We start from the raw sequence: 26,936 nt of genomic DNA on the forward strand, positions 1-26,936 counted from the left end.
CATTGCTTTTTAGAGCTGAGTAATAGTCCACTGTGTATATGTACTACAACTTCCTTATCCATCCATTTGCCAATGGCTATCTAGGTTGTTTCCATGCCCTAGCTATTGTAAATAGTGCTGCAACGACCACTGGGGTACACGTGTCTCTTTCAATTCTGGTTTCCTTAGGGTGTATGCCCAGCAGTGGAATTACCGAGTTGTATGGCAGTTCATTGGAAGGACTGATGCTGAAGCTGAAACTGCAATACTTTGGCCACCTCATGCGACGAGTTGACTCACTGGAAAAGACTCTGATGCTGGGAGGGATTGTGGGTGGGAGGAGATGGGGATGACAGAGAATGAGATGGCTGGATGACATCACCGACTCGATGGACATGAGTTTGAGTGAACTCCGGGAGCTGGTGATGAACAGGGAGGCCTGGTGTGCTGTGATTCATGGGGTTGCAAAGAGTAGGACACGACTGAGCGACTGAACTGACTGACTGAGTGATGACATTTCTATTCCCAGTTTTTTAAGGAATCTTCACACTGTTCTCCATAGTGGCTATACCAGTTTGGATTCCCACCAACAGTGTAAGAGTGTTCCCCTTTCTACACACCCTCTCCAGCATTTGTTGTTTATAGACTTTTTGATGATGGCCATTCTGACTCGTGTGAGATAATACCTCATTGCAGTTTTTATTTGCATTTCTCTAATAATGAGTGATGTTGAGCCTCTTTTCATGTGTTTGTTAGCCATCTGTATATCTTCTTTGGAGAAATGTTTGTTTAGTTCTTTTGCCCATGTTTTGATTGGGTTGTTTGTTTTTCTGGTATTGAGCTGCTTGAGCTCCTTGTATAGTTTGGAGATTAAGTCTTTGTCAGTTGTTTCATTTGCTAGTATTTTCTCCCATTCTGAGGGTTGTCTTTTCACCTTGCTTAATGTTTCTTCATTGTACAAAATATTTTAGTTTAATTAGGTTCTATTTGTTTTGGCTTTTATTTCCATTACTCTGGGAGGTGGTCATAGAAGATCTTGCTGTGATTTATGTCAGAGAGTGGTCTGCTTATGTTTTCCTCTAAGAGTTTTACATTTTCTGGTCTTACATTTAGGTCTTTAATCCATTTTGAGTTTATTTTTGTGTATGGTGTTAGAAAGTGTTCTAGTTCCATTCTTTCACGTGTAGTTGACCAGTTTTCCCAGCACCACTTGTTGAAGAGATTGTCTTTTCTCCATTGTATATTTTTGCCTCCTTTCAAATATAAGGTGTCCATCAGTTCAGTTCAGTTCAGTCACTCAGTCGTGTCCGACTCTTTGCGACCCCATGAATCACAGCACGCCAGGCTTCCCTGTCCATCACCAACTCCCAGAGTTCACTCAAACTCATGTCTATCGAGTCGGTGATGCCATCCAGCCATCTCATTCTCTGTCGTCCCCTTCTCCTCCCACTCCCAATCCCTCCCAGCATCAGACTCTTTTCCAGTGAGTCAACTCATCGCATGAGGTGGCCAAAGTATTGGAGTTTCAGCTTTAGCATCAGTCCTTCCAATGAACACCCAGGATTGTTCTCCTTTAGAATGGATTGGTTGGATCTCCTTGCAGTCCAAGGGACTCTCAAGAGTCTTCTCCATAGGTACATGGATTTATCTCTGGGCTTTCAATTTTGTTCCACTGATCTATATTTCTGCCTTTCTGCCAGTACCATACTGTCTTGAGGACTGTAGATTTGTAATATAGTCTGAAGTCAGGAAGGTTGATTCCTCTAGTTCCATTCTTATTTCTCCAGATTGCTTTGACTATTCAGGGTCTTTTATATAAATTGTGAAATTATTTGTTCTAGTTCTGTGTGAAATATCATTGTTAGTTTGATAAGTTTTGCATTGAATCTATGATTGCTTTGGGTATTATACTCATTTTCACTATATTGATTATTCCAATCCATGAACATGGTATATTTTTCCATCTATTTGTGTCATCTTTGATTTTTTCATATAATATAATCAGTGTTTTATAGTTTTCTGTATACAGGTCTTTTGTTCCTTTAGGTAAATTTATTCCTAAATACTTTATTCTTTTCATTGCAATGTTGAATGGGATTCATTCTGTAGTTTTTCTTTATATTTTTCATTGTTAGTGTATAGGAATGCAAGGGATTTCTGTGTATTAGTTTTATATCCTGCAACTTTACTATATTCATTGTTGAGGCCTAGTTATTTTCTGGTGTGATCTTTAGGGTTTTCTATGTAAAGGATCATGTCATCTGCAAACAATAAGAGATTCTTCTTTTCCAATCTGGATTCCTTTTATTTCATTTTTTCTCTAATTTCTGTGGCTAAGTCTTCCAGAACTATGTTGAATAGTAGTGGTGAGAGTGGATACACTTGTCTTGTTCCTGGTTGTAGAGGAAATGCTTTCAGTTTTTCGCCATTGAGGATAATGTTTGCTGTGGATCTGTCATATGTGGCTTTTATTATGTTGAGGTATACCCCTTCTCTGCCTGCCTTCTGGTATATCATAAACGGGTGTTGAATTTGGCAAAAGCTTTATCTGCATCAATTGAGATAATCATATGGCTTTTATCTTTCAATTTGCTAATATGGTGTATCATGTTGATTGATTTATGAATATTGAAGAATCCTTGCATCCCTGGAAGAAAGCACACTTGATCATTATGTATAGTCTTTTTAATATGTTGTTAGATTCTGTTTGCTAGAATTTTGTTGAGGATATTTGCATCTATGTTCATCAATGATATTGCCATGCAGATTTTTTTTTTTCGTGGCATCTTTGGTTTTTATCAGGGTGATGGCGGCCTCATAGAATGAGTTCAGAATGGGAGAAAATAATAGCAAATGAAACAAATAACAAAGAATTAATTTCCAGAATATATAAGCAGCTCATGAAGCTCAATATTAGAAAAATGAACTACCCAATCAAAAATTGGCAAAAGAACTAAACAGACATTTCTCCGAAGAAGACACACAGATGGCTAGTAAACACATGAAAATATACTCAACTTCACTCATTTTTAGAGGAATTCAAATCAGAACCACAATGAGGTATCATCTTATGCTGGTCAGAATGGCCATCATCAAAGAGCCAACAAACAATAAATGCTGGAGAGGGTATTGAGAAAAGGGAACCCTCTTGCACTGCTGGTGGGAATGCAAACTAGTACAGACACTATGGAGAAAAGTGTGGAGATTCCTTTAAAAACTGGGACTAGAACTGTAATATGACCTAACAATCTCACTACTGGGCAGACACCTTGAGGAAACCAGAAGTGAAAGAGACATATGTACTCCAATTTTACTACAGCACTATTTACAATAACTAGGACATGAAAGAAACCTAGATGTCCATTGGCAGATGAATGGATGAGGAAGTCGTGGTACATATACACAGTGAAATATTACTCAGCTATAAAAAAGAACACATTTGAGTCAGTTCTAATGAGGTGGATGAAACTGTAGTCTGTTATACAGAGTGAAGCAAGTCAGAAAGAGAAATACAAATACTGTATATTAATGCATATATATGGAATTTATAAAGATGGTACCAATGACCCAATGTGCAGAGCAGCAAAGTAGATACAAATATAAAGAACAGACTCTTGATCTCAGTGGGAGAAAGTGAGGGTGGGATAATTTGAGAGAATTGCATTGAAACATGCATTTTACCATATGTAAAATAGATGACCAAAGATGTTCAATGCATGCGGCAGGGTACCCAAAGCCAGAGCTCTGTAACTACTCAGATGGATAGGTTGGGGAGGAAATTGGGAGGAGGTTCAGAATGGGGGGACACACATATTCCCATGGCCAACTCATGTTGTGTATGGCAAAAATCATCACAATATTGTAAGCTTCCTCCAATTAAAATAACTAAATTAATTTTTTAAAATATTATAAATCTCCTAAATGCTCATGCATAGTTGATTGCTTGAATAAATTATGCCACATCCACACAATGTATCTATAAAAAATAATAAATATATCTGTATTCATAAGGGAAAGATTTCTAGAATATATTGTTGGCTGAAAAAAATCACATTGTAAATGTGCATACCTTACACCAATAATTTTGCTTAAAAGTGAGATAAATAAGAAAATGCATAGTATTGTTGATCTTCTCAGAATTTAAATCACAGAGAAGATAAAACAGAAATAAATAAGACTTACCTACAAGGGAGAAAATTACTGGTATGGAGAGGGAATGATTTTTATCTAAGTATACTTTATTTTCTAGGATTTTACTTTTAATAATCTGTGTTAATATCTACATATTTAGAAATTTATATTAAATAAGCAATGATGGTGAGATTAAAAATGTGGCAGAAACAGATGTACATATCCATATTTCAAAAGAATAACATAACCACACTAAAAGTAATGCTTCCTTGGTAACTCAGATGGTAAAGAATCTGTCTGCAATGCAGGAGACCCAGGTTCGATCCCTGGGTCAGGAAGGTTACCTGGAGAAGGAAATGGCAACCCATTCCAGGATTCTTGCCTGGAGAATCCCATGAACAGAGGAGCCTGGTGGGCTACAGTACATGGGGTTGCAAAGAGTCAGACACAACTGAGCCACTGAAAGTAATAAGAAATACTAATCTAAATAATTTTTGAACACAGTACTTTGACTACCTAGACTCAGATTAAATGTAAAAAGATTTGCAAGCGATCACCATACTTAAAATGTTAGATCTTTACAGAGGAGTAGGTCAACATTTCTGTAAGCATTTATGAGTATTGCAAAATTGAGCAACTTAATAGTTATTTTGACAATGGTGGGGGTCAGATTTCTCATGGTTGGAAAGGGAAATAAATATAAGAAATTGAAAAAGGTAGAAAGAGCTTATTTTGGTAGGAAGAACGGCATGACTTGTGGGGTATTAGTTCCCCAGCTAGGTATTGAATCAGGCCCTCAGCAATGAAAATGCAGAGTCCATACCACTGGACTGCCAGGAAACTGATATTAAATTGAAACTAGATGTAACAGTGTGAACTCATATATTTTAATATATAGATATTGGAGAGAATGTCTTCAGCTTTGGTGCTATTGACATTTGGAGCTAGATAATTATATAAGCGGCAGTCCTGTACTTTGTGGGATGTTTAATAGCGTCTCTGGCTGCTACCTACTAGACATCAGTAGCACTCCTCTACCAGTTATGACAATTAGAAACCAGAAATATCTCTAGACACTGTCAATGTACCCTAGGTAGCAAAATTTTCCCTCAGGCCACTGATAAAAAGGCATGAAAACAACTAAACATTTGTATATATATTTATGTGTACATATTTCATGTATAAATTTATATATACTGTATACATATATAGTATATAAATATCATTTTTATGATAAAAATAGTACAAACCAGGAAAAATATTTAAGAGACACTAAAGTTTCCTTTTACCCACTTTCCACTTATTATACTGCCAATCCCAGATCACCTACGTTTTCTTCCTAGGAATCAAATCATCAAAGTAAATTTTTTATAAAGAAAAAACCCACCCTTCATTTCCAACTTGCTTATAGTATTAATCCCCAAAGCTACTGCAATATTTGAAAGGAGACAGGAAACCAGCTTCCCCGTGTGGCTCAACATTCCGTACATGGTGATGACTACTACAAATGGAAAGAAGGTAAGAAAAAAGAGGAAACCTCCAATAGAAACAGCCAAGGTAGCTGAAATGTAAGATGGAAAACATAGTCAGTACATAACATACAAAATCTTGAAGTAGAAATACCCCTATTTTACTAAAAAGAGCTCTAAAATGTAAACTCTAGAAGAGAAACTGTCTGCCTTGTTTACCACTGTGTTACCAATGTTGTTCACTACTGTATCATCAGTATTTAAGCAGTGCTTAACAGAGAGTAGTTGTTTAATAAATATTTTGCTTGCTTGCTTGAATGAATGGATGAGTAGCATGAGGAAGGAACTTTTCCGGAATTTGCTCTTTCTTATACAATGATGTGGATATTTACTTAAAGAAGAATTGATCCTTACATTTATAAAATCTTGCCTTTTTATTTTTTATTTATGACCACTTAGCTTAATAACCTCTAGAAGTACAACATCCCTCATCACATCATAAGAATATACCCACCTAATTACCATTTATTTTGAAACTTTTGAAACTGAAAAGCTTTAGTGACTTTCTAAATACTCTCAATCTTAAATTTCAAAATTTTATTTATTATATTTATAAAAATACATTAAAAAAACTGACAACAAAATCATCAAAGAGAGTCATCTGAGTTAGAGTGATTTGTATCATGAAAAGTGAAAGCTAGTTGCTCAGTCATGTCTGACTCTTTGTGATCCCATGGACTCTAGTCTGCCTGGCTACTCTGTCCATGGAATTCCCCAGGCAGGAGTACTGGAATGGCTTGCCATTTCCTTCTCCAGGGGATCTTTCCCACCCGGGGATATACTTGTTTTAGGCAAGTAAGTAATTCATTGATATTTGCCTACTTTATGTTACTTTTTGGCATGTCACCTTTAAGCAACACACACCAGTACTCTTGCCTGGGAAATCCCATGGACAGAGACTCCTGGCAGGCTACAGAGCATGGGGTGGAAAGAGTCAGACACAACTTAGTGACGAAACCACTGCCACTATCTTCAGGCTTACTTTGACATAATTCTCTCCACCCATAGCTTTCCTGTGCTCTGTGATAGAGGGTAGTTATTTTGCTCTATTTTGGAAGAACAAGCCAACGGCAGTGTTGCTGCTGAAAACAATAAAAATACAAATTTCTCTACCATAAAACATTTGCTTCATGGTACTCGTGCCCTACAGGGTTGAAAGAAGGCAATACTTTAACCGTTTAACATATAAGATAGATATAAAAGCCAAAAAATGGTGAAGGTTTGTTTTCTGAAAAAACAAAATTTACTTATTTGTAAAATAAATAATAGAAAATGACCACAGGAGAAGCAGTTCTACAAATTCCCTAACTAGGCCAGTTTGAATTTATTCAGGCACACATCCTTCTTTAAAGTGAGAACAGGGCAGAAAATTCTTTTTTTTTGTATATTTGATAATGTTCCAGGTATGTGATAAGTGATCCAAAGACTTCACTGAGTGAATGAATAAATAAATGCTTTCACATGACCCTATTTTAGTTTATATCCTCTTTTTATTCTCTTTTCCCATGCATCCTATGCTATTGATATATTAATTTTCACTAATTCTTGCCCTTCCTCTCAAATCACTTCACATTTATATGACATGTATATTTTTAGACATTTAGAATGCAAGCAGAGAGTCTACATGAAATGGCAACTTAAACGTAGAAGAAACTTCTATATAAATTCCTCTTTTAGTCAATTTAAACAGTTAAAATGTTTCACGGAAGTAGTCTTATACTCACTTTTACTGAAGAAAGTGGTAATCAGAAAGCCAAAGGTTATGGTGGCCACGACAAAACACAGGAAAAAGACAAAGATGAGGGACGGGTCGCTGTTTTTGAGGACAACTATAGGTACAATCTACAATACAATTGTGAAGCCAGTTTAGTCACACTGGAAGTGGTGTCACAGGAAAACGAGGTGAAATAAAACAGCCTTAAAACATTTCCATACCCCCAAGTGAAATGGCAATATTTAACTAAATAACTCATTTCCCACAGAAGGGATCAATGGTTTGTGTCTGCTGATAGACTGAGCAGCTTCTGAATTCCCCAGAGGGTCCATGATAAATACATCTATTCTTTTGCAACCTAAAACCCATGCAGCTCCCACCCACAATTATTTTATCCCTCGCAAAGTGTAGCTGCAGCGTGATGCATTCAAACAGATACTTGCCTTGACACATAAAACCACGCACAGTATACAGTTGATAATTAAAAACATCAGAAGGAACGTGACAAAATAAGATGCCCAGAGCATACCATTACTGAGCCCTATCATGAACTGGTACTCCTGTGGGAGAGTCAACACAGAACAAATACCGTGAAAGTGATATTTTCATAACAACTCACAAATATTATCTGACTTAATTCCCACAAAAACTTACAAAGGTTAAATATCATCATTGCATTCTGCAAAGAAACCAAGTCTCAGAATAGTCAAATGACCTGATCAGAATCATTTAACCTAGTGAATGACAATGCTGTGATTTCCAAACCGGAATTTTGAGTCAATTACTAGTTATGGGTCTAATCTAAGAAACAGTTAATTAGAAATTTAAAACATAAAATCTAGGATCACTTATCTCATTATGATGTTCTGCCTCAGGACATATTGGAAGAAAGTAAATAACTTTTAATATTATTATAGATGAGAGCAGGGAAAACTACAGCCCAAGGGCCAAATCCAGTCTGCCTTATATTTTTTTGTAAACAAAGTTTTGTTGACACATAACCATGCTCATTCACTTCTGTACTGTCTGTGGCTGCTTTCATCCTACAATAGTAGAGTTGTGAAATGGTCTGCAGAACCTAAAATATTATACTGCCTTATACAGGAAAAGTTTGCAAATCTTTAATTTAAACCAAACCCCTCCAATTTTACAGATCAGAAAACCAGACCCAGAGAGGGTAAGTTGCTTTCACAAATTTATACAGCTGCAAACTCCCTGTTCTGTGCTCCTCCTGTTCTATCATTCTGCTTCTCCTAATTTCAGAGGCTACTTTTCCCTGGACAAGCACAGACTGGAGACAGACTCCCTGTGTTTGAATCCTGACTTGCCACTTGGCAATAAAAAGACTTTAAGCCTTTCTCTGCCTCAGTGTCCTCATTTATGAATACTAAAATTTGAATAAAACTATGAGCAAGAAAGAGTTCACAGTTTTGGCAATGAGTTTCATAAACTATAATTCATCAGAAGTCAATGGATACAGACATTTGATATTTCAAGTTTTAACAAAGGCAGATCAAAATTTAGTTACAAGATGATCGTTTTAATGTAAATGGCTATTTAACGAAGCAAAATTAGGGGTACTAGTTTCCAGAGGTGATTAAAAATAGATGTTTCCTACTATATTTGATTGCTTTGCAATGTCCTTGCAATGCATTAAGGTACATTTTATTATTCAAAGGAACAATATAAGGAAATAAAGTATTAATTAAGAGATTGGAAAACTTTAAAATGACAGATTTACTAAGAACCGGTGACAAAATAGTCCTTTGAAGCAAGTTTCAACAAAAAATCAAAACGAGAAAGTTGACAGTGAAGTAATTTACATGACACCAAAAACTCACAGGTAGCCAAACTTTAATGTGGAGATGTGCAGTGTCCACATGCACACACTGAGAGAAAGAAAAAGAAGGAGAAAAATACACTAAATCTTAAAAGATTTTGCATCTCGGTGAGTAACCCAAGGATTTATGATGGAAAGTCATGTTTTCCATGTCCACTTTGTTTATTAAACATGCACTGTAATAGCCATGATATTTTAAAAGAAAAATGATTTGGAATTCAGTGCCTGTTATTTTTTTTCTTTTGTTTTAATTTTATTTTTTTTTAATTTTAACTGGAGGCTAATTACCTTACGATATTGTTTTGATTTCATACATTGACATGAATCCACTCCGGGTGTATATATGTTCCCCATCTTGAACCCCCCTCCCACCTCCCTCCCCATATCATCCCTCTGGGTCATCCCCGTGCACCAGCCCCGAGCATCCTGTATCATGCATCGAACCTGGACTGGCGATTCGTTTCACATATGATAATATATATGTTTCAATGCCATTCTCCCAAATCATCCCACCCTCGCCCTCTCCCACAGAGTCCAAAAGACTGTTCTATACATCTGTGTCTCTTTTGCTGTCTCGTATACAGGGTTATCATTATCATCTTTCTAAATTCCATATGTATGCGTTAGTATTCTGTATTGGTGTTTTTCTTTCTGGCTTACTTCACTCTGTATAATAGGCTCCAGTTTCATCCACCTCAGTAGAACCAATTCAAATGTATTCTTTTTAATTGCTGAGTAATACTCCATTGTGTATATGTACCACAGCTTTCTTATCCATTCGTCTGCAGATGGACATCTAGGTTGCTTCCATGTCCTGGATATTATGAACAGTGCTGCAATGAACATTGGAGTACATGTGTCTCTTTCAATTCTGGTTTCCTTGGTGTGTATGCCCAGCAGTGGGATTGCTGGATCATATGGCAGTTCTATTTCCAGTTTTTTGAGGAATCTCCACACTGTTCTCCGTAGTGGCTGTACTAGTTTGCATTCCCACCAACAGTGTAAGAGGGTTCCCTTCTCTCCACACCCTCTCCAGCATTTATCGCTTGTAGACTTTTGGATAGCAGCCATTCTGACTGGCGTGAAATGGTATCTCACTGTGGTTTTGATTTGCACTTTTCTGATTATGAGTGATGTTGAGCATCTTTTCATGTGTTTGTTAGCCATCAGTACCTGTATTTTCAACCAGTAAGGAATTGAAACTGACTAACATAGCAGCTGGACTTCCTTGGTGACTCAGTGGTAAAGAATCTGCCTGCCAATGCAGCAGATGTGGGTTCCATCCCTGGGTTGGGAAGATCCCCTGGAGAAGGAAATGACAACCCAATTCAGTATTCTTGCCTGGGAAATCCCATGGACAGAGGAGACTGGTGGGCTACAGTCTATGGGGTTGCAAAGAGTCAAACACAACTTAGGGACTAAACAACATCAAAGTAGCAGCTAAGGCAGCAACCAGCCAAGACCCTTAGGAGGACACTGTCTCTACTGTTCCCTCATACAAGATATCTAATACAAAACAAAAAATTCAGACAAACGGAATGCTTCACCTTCTGAGCTAGATGGGGCAAATGGGACCAGATTTACCCTCCAGCTAGAAACAACAAGAGAAAGAGAAGAGAATGGAATAATACAGCCATAGAAAAGAAGGAACTCTTGCATTTACAACAACATGAATAGACTTTGAGGGTGTTATGCCTAGGGAAATGTGTCAGACAGAGAAAGTTAAACACTGTATGATATCACTTGCATGTGAAATCTAAGAAAAAATCTTATATTAAATATCAAGAACAGATTGGTGTTTGCCAGAGGTTTGTGGTGGGGGATGGGTAAAGGTGGTTAATAGTTCCAGATTTCCAGTTACAAGATAAATATGTCCTGGGAATTAATGCATAGCACAATGATAACAGTTAACAATACAGTATTGTATATTGAAAGTTGCGAAGAAAGCAATCTCAAAAAGTTCTCACCACACACACACAAATTGTATTAATATGTGGTGATGGATATTACCTAAATTTACTGTGGTAATCATTTCACAAGGCATGCACATATTAAATCATTATGTTGTATACCTAAAACAAATACAAATGTTATATATCAATTACATTTCAATTAAAAATAAAAATGATTGATATAAAGTGACAGTTAATTTTTAAGACATCTTGATTTCCAAGACCTAGCAATAAAGGACAGTAATCCCTTAGAGGAGAGAAGCATTGAGATAAGCCCTATGCTCACCCAGCTAGTTGCTAACTAGTTGCCCGGCTAATTGGAGTGAGAACGCAGCAATGTCCCTGACAGGAGAAGACAGATTTGGGAATCCAAGGAGGACAAAGTGGCTGAAGTTTGCACAGCCAAATAACAGCGTTAATCAGAGACAGATTTCCAGAGATCTTTGGAAGGTGCTCTTACAGACTTCTTAGTATTCAGCAGCAAATATGTGTGAGGAATGTCCCAGGGTAATGAAAAGAACCATTTTAAGGATTAGAGAGAAAAATATCTAGAGCTCACATTTGCCTAGAAATATTTCTTGTTTTCCCCAGAGTAAAACCATGTAATTTATAGGTCATAGGTAGACTATCTATAAGGATTTTGTGTTAATACTGAGCCAGATTTAGCTGCAGACCTGCATTTCTTAACCTCAGTACTACTGGAAACATATTCAGTTCAAAATATTGTCCTAAGTGCCTCATATACATTGGGATTTCTCACTTAGTGGTATTTCTATTTTGGAGTAATTCCTCATTACTCCATTACATTATAGAATGTTTAACAGCATCCTTAGCCTCAGCTTACTAGGTGCCAGTAGCAATAGTTCTCAGTGTATTAATGTCTTTCAGTTCAGTTCAGTTCAGTTGCTCAGTCGTGACCAACTCTTTGCGACCCCATGAATCACAGACATTACCAAATGCCCTCTGGGAGCAAACTTGCCCCCAGATGAGTTGCCTGCTGTCCTGGAATAAATGCCTGTCTAGTTCTACCTATTAGAAATTTAAAAGCAAGATCCCAAAGAACAATATTGTTTCCAGATTACTTAGCTCAGTCTCAAAATTAAACTGAGGAATATAGAATACAGAAAAATCCAAGTCTCTTTTTTTTTTTTAGGATTTATTTATTTATTTATTTGCATTACAATAGTTTAATATGAACAATCAGAACTAATTAACAGTATAACAATATTTTACAAATGAAATAATTAAAATAAACTATGAAATTACTACATAAAACAGGTCTGATCTAGCTTATTTACTTTCTATAATTTCTTCAGTGCTGCAAAACCATTTATTTCTTTTTTTTTTCATGTTTTAATAAACACTTCGTCTTTTTGTATTACTTTCTTTTTCATCACAATAATAGAAATATAACACCATGTAAAACACATTTCCACATAAATGCTGATAAGCACAAAATATTTTTCATCATTTACATTTTAACTGTAATAATATATGGCAGGATTAAAGCTGCATCCATCATGTGTCTAACTAACCTTGCTGTAATGAATTTTTAAATGTAATGGTTTCTGTCGCAAAGTAAAATCGTACATAATGTCTAGTGACACAGTACACTGGTGGATGGGTGGTTTTGGAAAATGGAAATGCAACTTCATTTTTAATTAGATTTATAAACTTCACCACCTCCACCTCCAGCCAGCTTCCCAACCCTCCCCAAGGTTAGTTAGACACATGATGGATGCAGCTTTAATCCTGCCATATATTACTACAGTTAAAATGTAAATGATGAAAAATATTTTGTGCTTATCAGCATTTATGTGGAAATGTGTTTTACAGTGATATATGGTGTTATATTTCTATTATTGTGATGAAAAAGAAAGTAATACAAAAAGACGAAGTGTTTATTAAAACATGAAAAAAAAAAGAAATAAATGGTTTTGCAGCACTGAAGAGATTATAGAAAGTAAATAAGCTAGATCAGACCTGTTTTATGTAGTAATTTCATAGTTTATTTTAATTATTTCATTTGTAAAATATTGTTATACTGTTAATTAGTTCTGATTGTTCATATTAAACTATTGTAATGCAAATAAATAAATAAATAAATCCTAAAAAAAAAAAAAAGAAAAATCCAAGTCTCAACAAAGTAATATTTACAATGTCTGACCTCCAATTAAAAACTTACCAGGTATGACATACAGTTTCAAAGTTGGGCCTAATGTCTCTACCCTTTGGTATTCACAATTCTATGTGAACTCCCCTTGTATGAATGGGTCATGCAACTTGTTTTAGCCAACAAAATGTGCCAAGAGTGATTAAATATCACTTCTGTGATTATGTTACATAGGATTATGGCACTTATCCCACTCTGAGGCTCTCTCCCTTGCTAAATTTGATGATGCTGTTGGCCATTTTAGAAGGACCTAAAGTTATTGAGGCAAATTATTGGCCAACAGCCAAAAAGAAACTAAAATATTCAGTTCTACAACCATAAGGAATTGAATTCTACCAACAACTACATAAGCTTAAAAGTGATTCTTCTCCTAGTTGAGGTTCAGTGAGTTTACATGTGTGTGTGCTCAGTTGTGTCCAACTCTTTGCAATCCCGTGGACTGTATAGCCCACCAGGCTCCTCTGTCCATGGAATTTTCCAGACAAGAATACTGGAGTGGGTTGCCATTTCCTTCTCCAGGGAATCTTCCCAACCCATGGATTGAACTCACATCTCTTGCATCTTCTGCATTGGCAGGCAGATTCCTTACCACTGTGCCACTTGAAAAGCCCCAGTGAGTCTATATCCTTGGGTAATACCTTGATTGCAATCTTGCATAAAACCCAGCTAAATCTTCCTTGACTTCAACACACAAAAAGTGTGAAGTAAAAAATGTGTGCTGTTAGAAACTATTAACTTGTGTAATATTGTTAAACAGCAATAAAACTTTAAAATCTATAAATATACACTAAAAAGTTTGAAACCTAATCTACAGATACAAAAAGCTCCAGGAAATCCAAGCACAGGAAACTTGGGAAAAAAAACAGACCAAAGCATACCATAGTCAAATTCCTGAAAACTAGGGGAAAAAAGAAGAAGAAGAAGAAGAAATCTTAAAAAGGGGATTAAAAAATGATACATTATGTACAGATGGGCAGAAACACCCATCTTATTTGAAGCAACAAGACAATAGGTCAGATATTAAAGTACTCAAGCAAAATCATTACCTTAGAATTCTTAACACAATTTAAGTATCTTTCAAAAATGATAGCAAAATAAAGACCTTGCCAAACATGCAAAAACTGAAATAATAAATCAACAGAGGAATAGCATTACCAAAAATAAAAAAGGAAATCCATCAGGCAGAAGGAATATGTAAGAAGATATAAGAAGAATCTGGACCTGCTCAAGGGAAGACAAGAAATGAGAATGACATATTTGGTGTTCAGCAGCTAAGTTGTGTCCAACTCTTTGTGACCCCCATGGACTGCAGCACAAGTGGTTTCCCTCTCCTTCACTGTTTCCTGGAGTTTGCTCAAACTCATGTCCATTGAGTCAACGATACCAACCAACCATCTCATCCTCTGTTGTTCCTGACTTCTCCTGCCCTCAATCTTTCCCAGTATTAGGGTATTTTCAAATGAGTTGTCTCTTTGCATCAGGAGGCCAAACTTTTGAAGCTTCAGCTTTAGTATCAGTTCTTCCAATGAATATTCAGGGTTGATTTCCTTTAGGAAAGACTGATTTGATCTCCTTATAGTCCAAGAGTCTTCTCCAACATCACAGTTCGAAAGCATCAATTCTTCAGTGCTCAACCTTATTTATGGTCCAACTCTCACATTTGTACATGACTACTGGAAAAACCTGTAGTGATTTTAGAGTCCAAGAAAATAAAATCTGCCACTGTTTCCACTTTTTCCCCATATATTTGCCGTGGAGTGATGGGACTGGATGCCATGATCTTAGTTTTGTGAATGAGCTTTAAGCCAGCTGTTTCACGCTCCTCTTTCATCTTCAACAAGAGATTCTAGTTCCTCTTCACATTTTGCATTTAGAGGGGTATTATCTGCATCTTTGTCTGGAGAAGGAAATGGCAACCCACTCCAGTACTCTTGCCTGGAAAATCTCACGAATGGAGGAGCCTGGTGGGCTGCAGTCCATGGGGTCAGAAAGAGTCACACGACTGAGCGACTTCACTTCCCTCACTTCACTTGCTTCATACTTTATCACTGGAGAAGGAAATGGCAACCCACTCCAGTATTCTTGCCTGGAGAATCCCATGACAGAGGAGCCTGGTAGGCCATAGTCCATGGAGTCACACGACTGAGGTGACTAAGCACTCATCTGCATATTTGAGGTTGTTGATATTTCTTCTGGCAATCTTGATTCCTGCTTGTGATTCATCCAGCCCAGCATTTTGCATAACGTACTCTGCATATAAGTTACATAAGCAGGGTGACAACATTCAGCCTTGACATATTCCTTTCCCAATTTTGAAGAAAGTATAAAACCTTTTTCCTTACTCTTTAAATCTTAAAATCTTTTACCTTATTATTTAAATATCTTTAGACATGTAATTTTTTTTACCAAAAATCATAGCAATATATTGTGAAGAAGCAAAATATATGACAAAATGGCAAACATAAATAATATAAACCCAAAACAACCGTGAAAATTACACAACCTATTACGAGAGAATTACAAAATAAGAAAACAAAGTTAAATTGAATAAATAGTAATCAAAATGATTACTTGTGTGCAATCTCAAAAACAACAGAATGATCTCTGTTCGTTTCCAAGGCAAACCACTTAATATCACAGTAATCCAAGTCTATGATCAAACCACTAATGATGAAGAAGTTGAAGTTGAATGGTTCTATGAAGACATACAAGAACTTCTAGAACTAACACCAAAAAAGATGTCCTTTTAATTATAGGGGACTGGAATGCAAGATACCTGGAATAACAGGCGGGCTTGGCCTTAGAGTACAAAATGAAGCAAGGCAAAGGCTAACAGAATTTTCCCAAGAGAATGCACTGGTCATAGCAAACACCCTCTTGCAACAACACAAAAGATGACTCTATACATGGACATCACCAGATGGTCAATACTGAAATCAGATTAATTATATTTTTTGTAGCTGAAGATGAAGATCTCTACAGTTAGCAAAAACAAGAGCTGACTTTTTTGTCAGATCATGAACTCCTTATTGCAAAATGCAGACTTAAATTGAAGAACATAGAGAAAACCACCAGGCCTTTCAGGTATGACCTAAATAAAATTCCTTGTAATTATACAGTGAAAGTAGCAGACTGATTCAAGGGATTAGATCTGATAGAGTGCCTGAAGAACTATGGATGCAGGTTCATAACATTGTACAGGATGCAGTGATCAAAATCATCCCCAAGAAAAACAAATGTAAAAAGGCAAAATGGTTGTCCAAGGAGGCCTTACAAAGAGCTGAAAAAAGAAGTGAAAGACAAAGGAGAAAAGGAAAGATATAACCATCTGAATGCAGAGTTCCAAAGAATAGCAAGGAGAGATAAGAAAGCCTTTTTAAGTGAACATTGCAAAGAAACAGAAGAAAACAATAGAATGGGAAAGAATAGGGAGCTCTTAAAGAAAATTAGAGATACCAAGGGAACATTTCATGCAAAGAGACACACTATAAAGGACAGAAACTGTATGGGCCTAAGAGAAGCAGAAGATAATAAGAATTGGCGGTACGAATATATAGAATAACTATACAAAAGAGATCTTAATGACCCAGATAACCATGAAGGTGTAATCACTCACCTAGAACCAAACATCCTGGAGTGTGAAGTCAAGTGGGCCTTAGGAAGCATCACTGAACAAAGCTAGTGGAGGTGATGAAATTCCACCTGAGCCATTTCAAATCCTAAAAGATGATGCTGTTAAAGTGCTGCTCAATAAGCCAGCAAATTTAGAAAACTCAGCAATGCCCACAGGACTGGAAATGGTCATTTTTTATTTCAGTATCAAATAAGGAAAATGTCAAAGAATGTTCAAATTACTGCACAACTGCACTCATTCCACATGGTAGCAAAGTATTGTTCAAAATCCTCCCAGCTAGTTCAACAGTATGTGAGCCCAGAACATCCAGATGTACAAACTGGACTTAAAAAGGCAGAGGAACCAGAGATCAAATCGCAACAATCCATTGGATCATAGGAAAAGGAAGATAATTCCAGAAGAACATCTACTAACTAAAGTCCTTGACTGTGTTGATCACAACAAACTGTGGAAAATTCTTAAAGAGGTGGGAAACCTGCTTTCTGAGAAACCTCTATGCAGGTCAAGAAACAACAGTTGGAATCAGACAAGGAACAACGGACTGGTTCCAAATTGGGAAAGGAGTATATCAAGACTATATATTGTCACCCAGCTTATTTAACTTATTGCAGAGTACATCATGAGAATAGCCAGGCTGGATGAAGCACAAGTTGGAATCAAGATTGTGGGGAGAAATATTAATAACTTCAGATATGCAGATGACACCACCCTTATGGCAGAAAGCAAAGAGGGAATAAAGAGCCTCATGATGAAAGTGAAAGAAGAGAGTGAAAGAGCTTGCTTAAAACTCAACATTAAAAATGAAGATCATGACATCCTGTCCCATCACTTCATAGCAAATTGATGGGGAAACAATGGAACAGTGACAGACTTTTTTCTCTTGGGCTCCAAAATCACTGTGGACAGTGACTGCAGCCATAAAATTAAAAGACACTTGCTCCTTGGAAAAAAAGCTATGACAAACCTGGACAGCATATTAAAAAGCAGAGACTACTATGCTGACAAATTTGTGCATAGTCAAAGCTATGGTTTTTCCAGTAGTCATGTACAGATGTGAGAGCTGGACAATAAAAAAGGCTTAGGACCAAAAATTTGATGCCTTTCAACTGTGGTGTTGGAAAAGACACTTAAGAGTTCCTTGGACAGTAAGGAGATTGAACCAGTCAATCCTAAAGGAAGTCAACTGTGAATGTTCACTGAAAGGACTAATGTTGGAGCTGAAGCTCCAATGTTCTGGCCACCTGATGGGAAAAACTGACTCATTGGAAAAGACCTGATTCTGGGAAAAATTGAAGGCATGAGGAGAAATGGACGACAGAGGACGAGATGGTTGGATAGCATCACCGACTCAATGGCTATGTGTTTGAGCAAACTCTGGGAGATGATGAAGGACAGGGAAGCCTGGCATACTGCAGTCTATTGGATCACAAAATGTCAGACACAATTGAGCAACTGAACGACAACAATAAAATCTTTAAACAAGTTGGAAAAGATAACCATTAGAAATCCACACACACTTAACAAAAAAGTACTTCAGGCTGGAAGGACTGAAAAATACATCCTAAGCAAAGCTTACATGCTAAGACTTTATCAGGAGGTTCATTCATAGAATAGCAAGAATGAGAGAATTAAGATGTGAAGGAGAGAAAACAAATTGAATGTAACGTGTTTAGCACACTGGCCACAGGCTGATAAAAAGAAATGTATTCAAATGCTATTATTGAATTAAGTCAAGTGGAAGCATCAGGCCTTAAGATAGTCCACTGCAGGGAGAAAGGCAAAGAGATTTATTTATGTCAGCTCTTTACTATCTCTTCACTCCATGGTCAAAGTTCAGTTGGCTGCTTGACAACTTCCCTGAGTTTCTGAGTTGGGTGACCTGAAGATTCCATGAAGCCACTGTGGATGAAAGATCCCTCACTCCATGACGTAAGCTCTTTCTTTGAGCCCAGAAACAAACAGAACTAGCTCCCAATGCAGGAATAATATTTGCCATTCCAAACCCTGTTCCTTAGAAGGGAGTTTAAAACAACCAGCAATGTTATTAATAGAAGACAAGGTGATAGCAGTGGTGGACAGGCTCTCCATGAAGATATAAGTCAAGTCATGCAAAACAGGTGAAAATAAGCAAATCCCATGTACTGGGTCCCCTACACATAACATCAGCATGTATAAAGCTAAAATTGACAATTAAAAGGAAAAATTAGACAACTCAACTTAGAGGGCTGGGAATGGGTGGGAGGTTGGAGGGAGATTCAAGAGAGAGGGGACATATGTAACACCTATGGTTAATTTATGTTGATATAAGACAGAAATTAAACCAATATTATAAACCAATCCTCAATTGATTAAAAATGAATAATATTAAAAAATAATCAATAAACATAAAGGTAGATATTTAATATACTTCTCACAATAACTGATAACAACTAATAGATCAAACACGAACATGAACAATGTGAATAGCAAAATTGATGTAAAATGTACATAAACTGCACCCTTTTAATGCTCAGCATACATTGTTTTTCAGTGCACATGTGATAACAGAACATTTGTTAAAATTGGCTATATTCTAGTCCATAAAGCATGTTTCAACAAAATTTTAAAAAACTGAAATAAAAGATTGGCACCTAGTATGTTGTGTTTTTTAAACACATTAAAAACCATTCTGTTCTATTAAGTTCACAATTGTGAGCTTCAAAATCTGCTGAATGATCCTTGATCAAAATACAGATTATAAACAGTCAAGAAACATTTTCATTCTTCTCATAGAATGGTCTGAGAATTGCATTTTCTCTGGCTTCCAAAACAGAGGTTAATGATTTAGTAAATGTGGATGTACGTTAATTGTATGTCCTCTTTAGGGACTATACCTTTCATTGATGTCTGTGAAGATTTCTTGATTTCAACCACATCAACTAACAGTGATGCCTTCTATTGCTATTATGAAGATACATCAGGATCTTAACAAACTGCTAGATTTTGATCCTTAAAAAGCAACTTGCAACACTATTTTAAATTTACAATGGTCCTTGAAATTTTATAAATGTCCTTATGGGTCAAAGAAAAAATTAACAAAGAAATTAGAAACTATTATGAAGTATATGATAAAGAAGACATTGTATTTCAACCTATGGGTTGTAACAAAAGTTGATTTGACTTAAATTTAGAGGCTTATGCACAAAGATTAGACAAAAAGAATGTCTAAAGAACAACAAAGAAGAGAATGTGGGGAAACTCAGCCAGCAAAGACTGGCCACAGAAAGCAGGAATCATAAAGGAAAAGACTTTATTACATTGAAATTCAGAGCTTTTACAACTCAAAGCAAGTTACAGGTTGGGAGAACGTACGTGCAAAACATACATCACATAAAGAACTTGTATCCAAAATATATAAAGAATCAATGAGAAAAGACACACAACCCAACAGAAAAGTGGGGAAAAGACTTTTGAATACACACTTCACAAAAGAGAATATCCATGTAGCCAAAAAGCATGTGAAAAGATGTTCAACATCATTAGTTAACAAGGAAAATTAAATTAAAACCACAATGAGCCGACTAGCGGCTCTGGGCGGAGAAGGCAATGGCAAGCCACTCCAGTACTCTTGCCTAGAAAATCCCATGGATGGAGGAGCCTGGTGGGCTGCAGTCCGTGGGGTCGCTAAGGGTCGGACACGACTGAGCGATTTCACTTTCACTTTTCACTTTCACACATTGGAGAAGGAAATGGCAACCCACTCCAGTGTTCTTGTCTGGAGAATCCCAGGGGAGGGGGAGCCTGGTGGGCTTCCGTCTATGGGGTCACACAGAGTCGGACACGACTGAAGTGACTTAGCAGTAGCACAATGAGTTTACCACTATACCCTTCCCAGAATGGTTGAAAGTTTAAAAGACTAACACTACCAATTGTTGGCATACTTATGGAACAAGAGTAACTCTCTTATATTATTGATAAGAGAATGAATTGGCACAAACTTTAGAAAAAAATTTCACTTTATTTAACAAGGTTGAAAATATGTATATTTTATACTCTACCAACCTTTTTTTTTATATTCCAATTTTCTATATACTCTACCAATCTTAATCTTAGGTATATATCCAACAGAAAAATGTGCACATCTTCACCAAAATATATCCTTCAATAAAAAATAAATAAATTTAAAATAAAAAAGTATAAAAGGGAATATTTCACTGAGAGAAAAACTATTGCTAATATATTAGCATATATCTGTTTATTTTTTCTCTGATACACACGCTTTTTGCAAAAGTGGAATGATACCTGCATTGTTTCAGGATATGCTTTTTTTCATTATATTCGGGGCCTCTCAACTGTTATTGAATAAACCAACAGCTTCATTTTTTTAAAAAATTCACATTGGCTTACTGTAATAGGCCAATACTTTAACAACTAAATATTCATCAGCAATAGTGACAAATTGTGGTATAGTCATAAAATAACACACAACAATGAAAATGGCCAAATCGCATCTATACAAAAAACATCAATAGTTCCCACTGAAACAAAAGAATGGCTATTGTATGATTCTATTTAAATAAAGTTTTTAAACCAGGTAACACTAATATACAATTTTAGAATTTAAACGGTAACTATTTTTAGAGAAGAGAGATGTAGTTATTTAGATGGGATGGGAAGGGGTGTCCAGGTTACAGGCAATATTCTATTTCTTGGCTGGAACAGTAGTTGTGTGTTCATGTTTCAAAGATCTGTACACATTGGTATGTATTTATTTTAATTCAAGTTTTTAAATGAAAAACTAAATAACAAATAATTTAAGCTACATGATCAACATTTGTGTAACAGGTCCTGGAGACACAGAGAGAAAATTAGTAAGCTGAAGTTTAAAGTTGAAAATAGATTTCAAGGAGATTATTCACTAAGTAGGAAAAAAGAGAAATGGCTAGATGATGAAAAATTAACAAGAGCTTGAAGTAGAAAATGACATTTCCAAAAATGGAGAGGAAGGAACAGAATGTATGCTGCTTGACACATGCTGCCCGCAGGGAACAAAGGGACTGGAAAGATAGCTAACTGTTGATAGCTACATAATATTTCCTATGTACTAACAATTAAGATCTCTTTAATTATCACACAACCCTATGTGGTAAGAGTATTTTTACCTCATTTCACAAATGAGGCCCAGAGAAGTTAAGAAAGTTACCCAAAAGTTATAGGGGTAGGAAATGGCAGTGCTCAGGGCTACACATGCTATATTATACTGATAAAACTTAGGTTTCAAAACTGGGTGATTTAGAGGGTGATACATGGCAACCCACTCCAGTATACTTGCCTGGAGAATCCCATGGACTGAGCAGCATGGTGGGCTACAGTACAGGGTCACAAATTAATGGACAGATGGATAAATTAATGGCTTTCTCTCTGACTTTAGAGCCACTGCTTTTTATAATATGATCTTGATTTGACTTGATATTAAAGAGATTCTCAAATCTTGAAATTGAAGTATATATTAGGGTCATATAATTTATAAACTTATATGATTATTTCTTTTTTGTTCATTTTATTCCAAAGAAGATTCAGGATATTTAATATATGATTTCTCTTCACAGCATTCTTATCAAATAGTCAATAAAATTACAAGCCAGATCAAGAATTTAGATAAAAGAAAAACACTAGCAAATTGACAAATGAGATAGTATATATATTCTATGCCCAATCTATATTTGTATATGGCTATTGTGTTACAATCATTCACTAGTAACATATGTATAGACATAGCCCAACTCTGTGCATAAATCTGTTCCACAGGCCCAAAATGAAACAAAGAAAGTGAATTTACCTTTAACCTGGCTTCTTTTTCCATAACAATGGTCCTGATAAGAGTAAGTTCCGTTAGAGAAAATATAAGTAAAATTGCTAAAGGAAAGATAGTTAAAAAAGATAAAAAAAATAGATCTTTATAATAAGCAGGGTATGGAAATCTGCTAACAAAAATGGTGACATTTTCAAATAGCATTTCCGCAGCTCTGCCATTATGGTACACAATGATGGCCTTATCTAAAGCATGCTGCACAAGCAGGAATCCGTCTTTGTAGTACTCTAAGTGAAAAAACAAAGATTGCCAAGATCAGTATATTATGAAACAGCAAGGCAAACACAGAAGGCAATTCAGGTAATTCTAATTTTTTAACTCATAAAACAAAGCAAATTCACAAAACTTATAATAGTTTAGAATATAAAGAGATAATAAATAGCATGGAATTGCATTACCACCTTCCACAAACTAAAATACTTGCATCCAAATGTTACAGTTGGTTTATGTAATATTATCAGTCAAAAGAAATGAGAATTCAAGGAAATACCAGATATACTTTTCTATACTGGACACATGCATAGAAATGAAGCTTAAAACAAGATATGACATAATTCCATTTATAATGGCATTGAAAAGAATAAAATACATAGGAAGAAACTTAACCAAAGAGGTAAATTATTTGTACACTGAAAACTACAAAGCATTCCTGAAATTAATAAAGAAGACACAAATTAAAAGACATCCTGTGTTCATGAATTAGAAGACAATTTTCATACTAATCAAGAGTTATCTACAGATTCAATATAATCTCTATCAAAACCCCAAATGCATTTTTGTAGAATTAGACAAAAATCCTAAAATCCATATGAAACTGCAAAAGATTCTGAGTAGCCAAAATAATCCTGAGCAAGAAAAACACTTGTTCTTATAAGCTGGAGGACTCACACGTCCTGATTTTAAAATATATTAGGAAGTTACAGTATCAAAAGAGTATGGTACTGGCATAAAGACAAAGAGACAAACGGAAAAGAAGAGATGACCCAGAAATAAACTCTCATATATGGTCAAATGATCTTTGCTAAGACCATCCCCATGGAAAAGAAATGCAAAAAAGCAAAATGGCTGTCTGAGGAGGCCTTACAAATAGCTGTGAAAAGAAGAGAAGCCAAAAGGCAAAGGAGAAAAGGAAAGATATAAGCATCTGAATGCAGAGTTCCAAAGAATAGCAAGGATAGATAAGAAAGCCTTCCTCAGCGATCAATGCAAAGAAATAGAGGAAAACAACATGGGAAAGACTAGAGATCTCTTCATGAAAATCAGAGATACCAAGGGAACATTTCATGCAAAGATGGGCAAAATAAAGGACAGAAATGGTATGGACCTAACAGAAGCAGAAGATATTAAGAAGAGGTGGCAAGAATACACAGGAGAACTGAAAAAAACGATCTTCACAACCCAGATAATCAAGATGGTGTGATCACTCACCTAGAGCCAGACATCCTGAATGTGAAGTCAAGTGGGCCTTAGAAAGCATCACTGTGAACAAAGCTAGTGGAGGTGATGGAATTCCAGTTGAGCTATTTCAAATCCTGAAAGATGATGCTGTGAAAGTGCTCCACTCAGTTTGCCACCAAATTTGGAAAACTCAGCAGTGGCCACAGGACTGGGAAAGGTCAGTTTTCATTCCAATCCCAAAGAAAGGCAATGCCAAAGAATGCTCAAACTACCGCACAATTGCACTCATCTCACACGTGAGTAAAGTCATACTCAAAATTCTCCAAGCCAGGCTTCAGCAATATGTGAACCGTGAACTCCCAGATGTTCAAGCTGGTTTTAGAAAAGGCAGAGGAACCAGAGATCAAATTACCAACATCCGTTGGATCATTGAAAAAGCAAGAGAGTTCCACAAAAACATCTACTTCTGCTTTATTGATTATGCAAAAGCCTTTGACTGTGTGGATCACAACAAACAGTGGAAAATTCTTCAAGAGATGGGAATACCAGACCACTTTACCTGCCTCCAGAGAAATCTTGTATTCAGTCAAGAAGCATTAGTTAGAACAGTACATGGAACAATAGACTGGTTCCAAATTGGGAAAGGAATATGTCAAGGCTGTATATTGTCACCAGGCTTATTTAGCTTCTAGGCAGAGTGAATCATGCAAAATGCTAGGCTGGATGAAGCAAAGTTGGAATCAAGATTTCCTGGAGAAATATTAATAATCTCAGATATGAAGGTGACACCACCCTTATGACAGAAAGCAAAGAACTAAAGAGCCTCTTGATGAAAGTAAAAGAGGAGAATGAAAAAGCTGGCTTAAAACCCAACATTCAAAAGACTAAGATCATGGCATCCAATCCCATCACTTCATGGCAAATAGGTGGGGAAACAATGGAAACAATGACAGACTTTGTTTTATTTTCTTCAGCTCCAAATTCACTGCAGATGGCAACAACAGTCATGAAATTAAAAGATACTTGCTTCTTGGAAGAAACGCTGTGACCAACCTAGACAGCATATTAAAAAGCAGAGACATTACTTTGACAACAAAGGTTCTTCTAGTCAAAGCTACGGTTTTTCCAGTAGTCATGTATGGATGTGACAGTTGGACCATGAAGAAAGCTGAGTGCCAAAGAACTGATGCTTTTGAACTGTGTGTTGGAGTAGACTCTTGAGAGTCCCTTGGACTGCAAGGAGATCAAACCAGTCAATCCTAAAGGAAATCAGTCCTGAATATTCATTGGAAGGACTGATGCTGTAGCTGAAGCCCCAATACTTTGGCCACCTGATGTGAAGAACTGATTCATTTGAAAAGACCCTGATGCTGGGAAAGATTGAAGGCAGGAGGAGAAGGAGATGATGGAGGATGAGATGGTTGAATGACATCACTGACTTTCTGGACATGAGCTTGAGCAAGCTCCAGGAGTTGGTGACGAACAGGGAAGCCTGGCATGCTGCAGTCCAGGGGGTCACAAAGAGTTGGACACGACTGAGCAACTGAACTGAAATGACCTATGATGGAATATTATTCAGCCTTGAAAAAGAAGAAAATTCTGTTATATGCTACAAGATGGATAAGTCTTGAGGACATTATGCACAAAAAGACAATTAATGCATGATTCTACTTAAATGAAGTATCTAGAGTAGTCAAACTCATAGAAACAGAAAATAGAATAGTGTTCTCCAAGGGCTGGAAGGAGGGGAAAATGAGTTGTTGTTTAACTGGTGCAGGGTTTTAGTTTTGCAAGATTAAATAGTTCTGGAGATCTGATACACAATAATATACCTTTGTTGTGCACTTAAGAAAATGGATCTCATGTTTAAGTATTCTTACTACAATTTTTGTAGACATAATTTTCAAATTTCACTGAACTAATTCTCATCATCTCTTCTACCACTTAGCTGATTTAACTGGTCCAGGTCCTAATAATTAATACCATACTGTTGAAGGGGATTTAAAAGGTCACTGACTCAAAATACTCATTTTTCACCTTAGGAAACTTGGTCCAGACTGTTTAAGATCATAAAGGTACTGACTAACAGAGTCTGAGAAAGAAACATCAACTCACTTGACTCCCAGTCGCTATACTATAATGTCATTTATATATATAGGAGAGTATCTCTTCATACCAATTTTTAATATTAATTTGCTATGCAGCATCACTCAATAGGTGAAATCTGTCTAATTTTTCTTTTTTTATAGTAATTTTTTTAAGGAGAGCCTCCCCTGAGGAATAGCATATATTTAAATGTTGTTATGGGACCAAAGCTTCTTTTTCATTTTAAACTATTATTTTTCAACTAAGATCATGCACTTTTCAATTAACTCACTCTCACAACTATACTTAGGATTCAGCACACTAATTTTAAAAGAGGCCACTTATGATTAGAGAAATGCTCAATGTTTTTGATAAAAATGACACGACACTACACCATCCCACCACTCTAACTTTATTTTCAGACAGCAATTCTAATTTTTATACAGACCATTATACATTTTCATAATTCTATCCATATGGCTCTGTATTTATCAGTTTTGATAATGATTATTTTTTCATCACCACATAGTACACAACCCTACATCACTACACACTACACTGATATATCATCATGTTCTTGATAATGGTAAGCTACACATAGCTTTTGTCTTCTGCTGAATAATTTAGTAAAGACAAATTCTCAGGATTGT

At 36.2% G+C, this 26,936-nt stretch overlaps 1 protein-coding gene across 1 annotated transcript in view; it reads right to left on the minus strand.

Moving 5' to 3' along the window:
* LOC129545009 (phospholipid-transporting ATPase ABCA3-like) overlaps positions 1 to 26,936 on the minus strand; it is a 204,697-nt gene that overhangs the window by 156,281 nt on the left and 21,480 nt on the right. Inside the window, exons 5-8 of the mRNA XM_088832884.1 lie at positions 22,771 to 23,030; positions 7,797 to 7,913; positions 7,364 to 7,481; positions 5,498 to 5,671 (exon numbers count right to left, since the gene is read on the minus strand). Coding sequence (XP_088689010.1) covers positions 5,498 to 5,671; positions 7,364 to 7,481; positions 7,797 to 7,913; positions 22,771 to 23,030 — 669 coding nt within the window. The remainder of the gene's footprint in view (positions 1 to 5,497; positions 5,672 to 7,363; positions 7,482 to 7,796; positions 7,914 to 22,770; positions 23,031 to 26,936) is intronic.

The sequence above is a fragment of the Moschus berezovskii genome, chromosome 27, assembly GCF_049115385.1.
Source record: "Moschus berezovskii isolate FMDL1 chromosome 27, NW_MosBer_1.0, whole genome shotgun sequence".
NCBI classification, from domain to species: Eukaryota; Metazoa; Chordata; class Mammalia; order Artiodactyla; family Moschidae; genus Moschus; species Moschus berezovskii.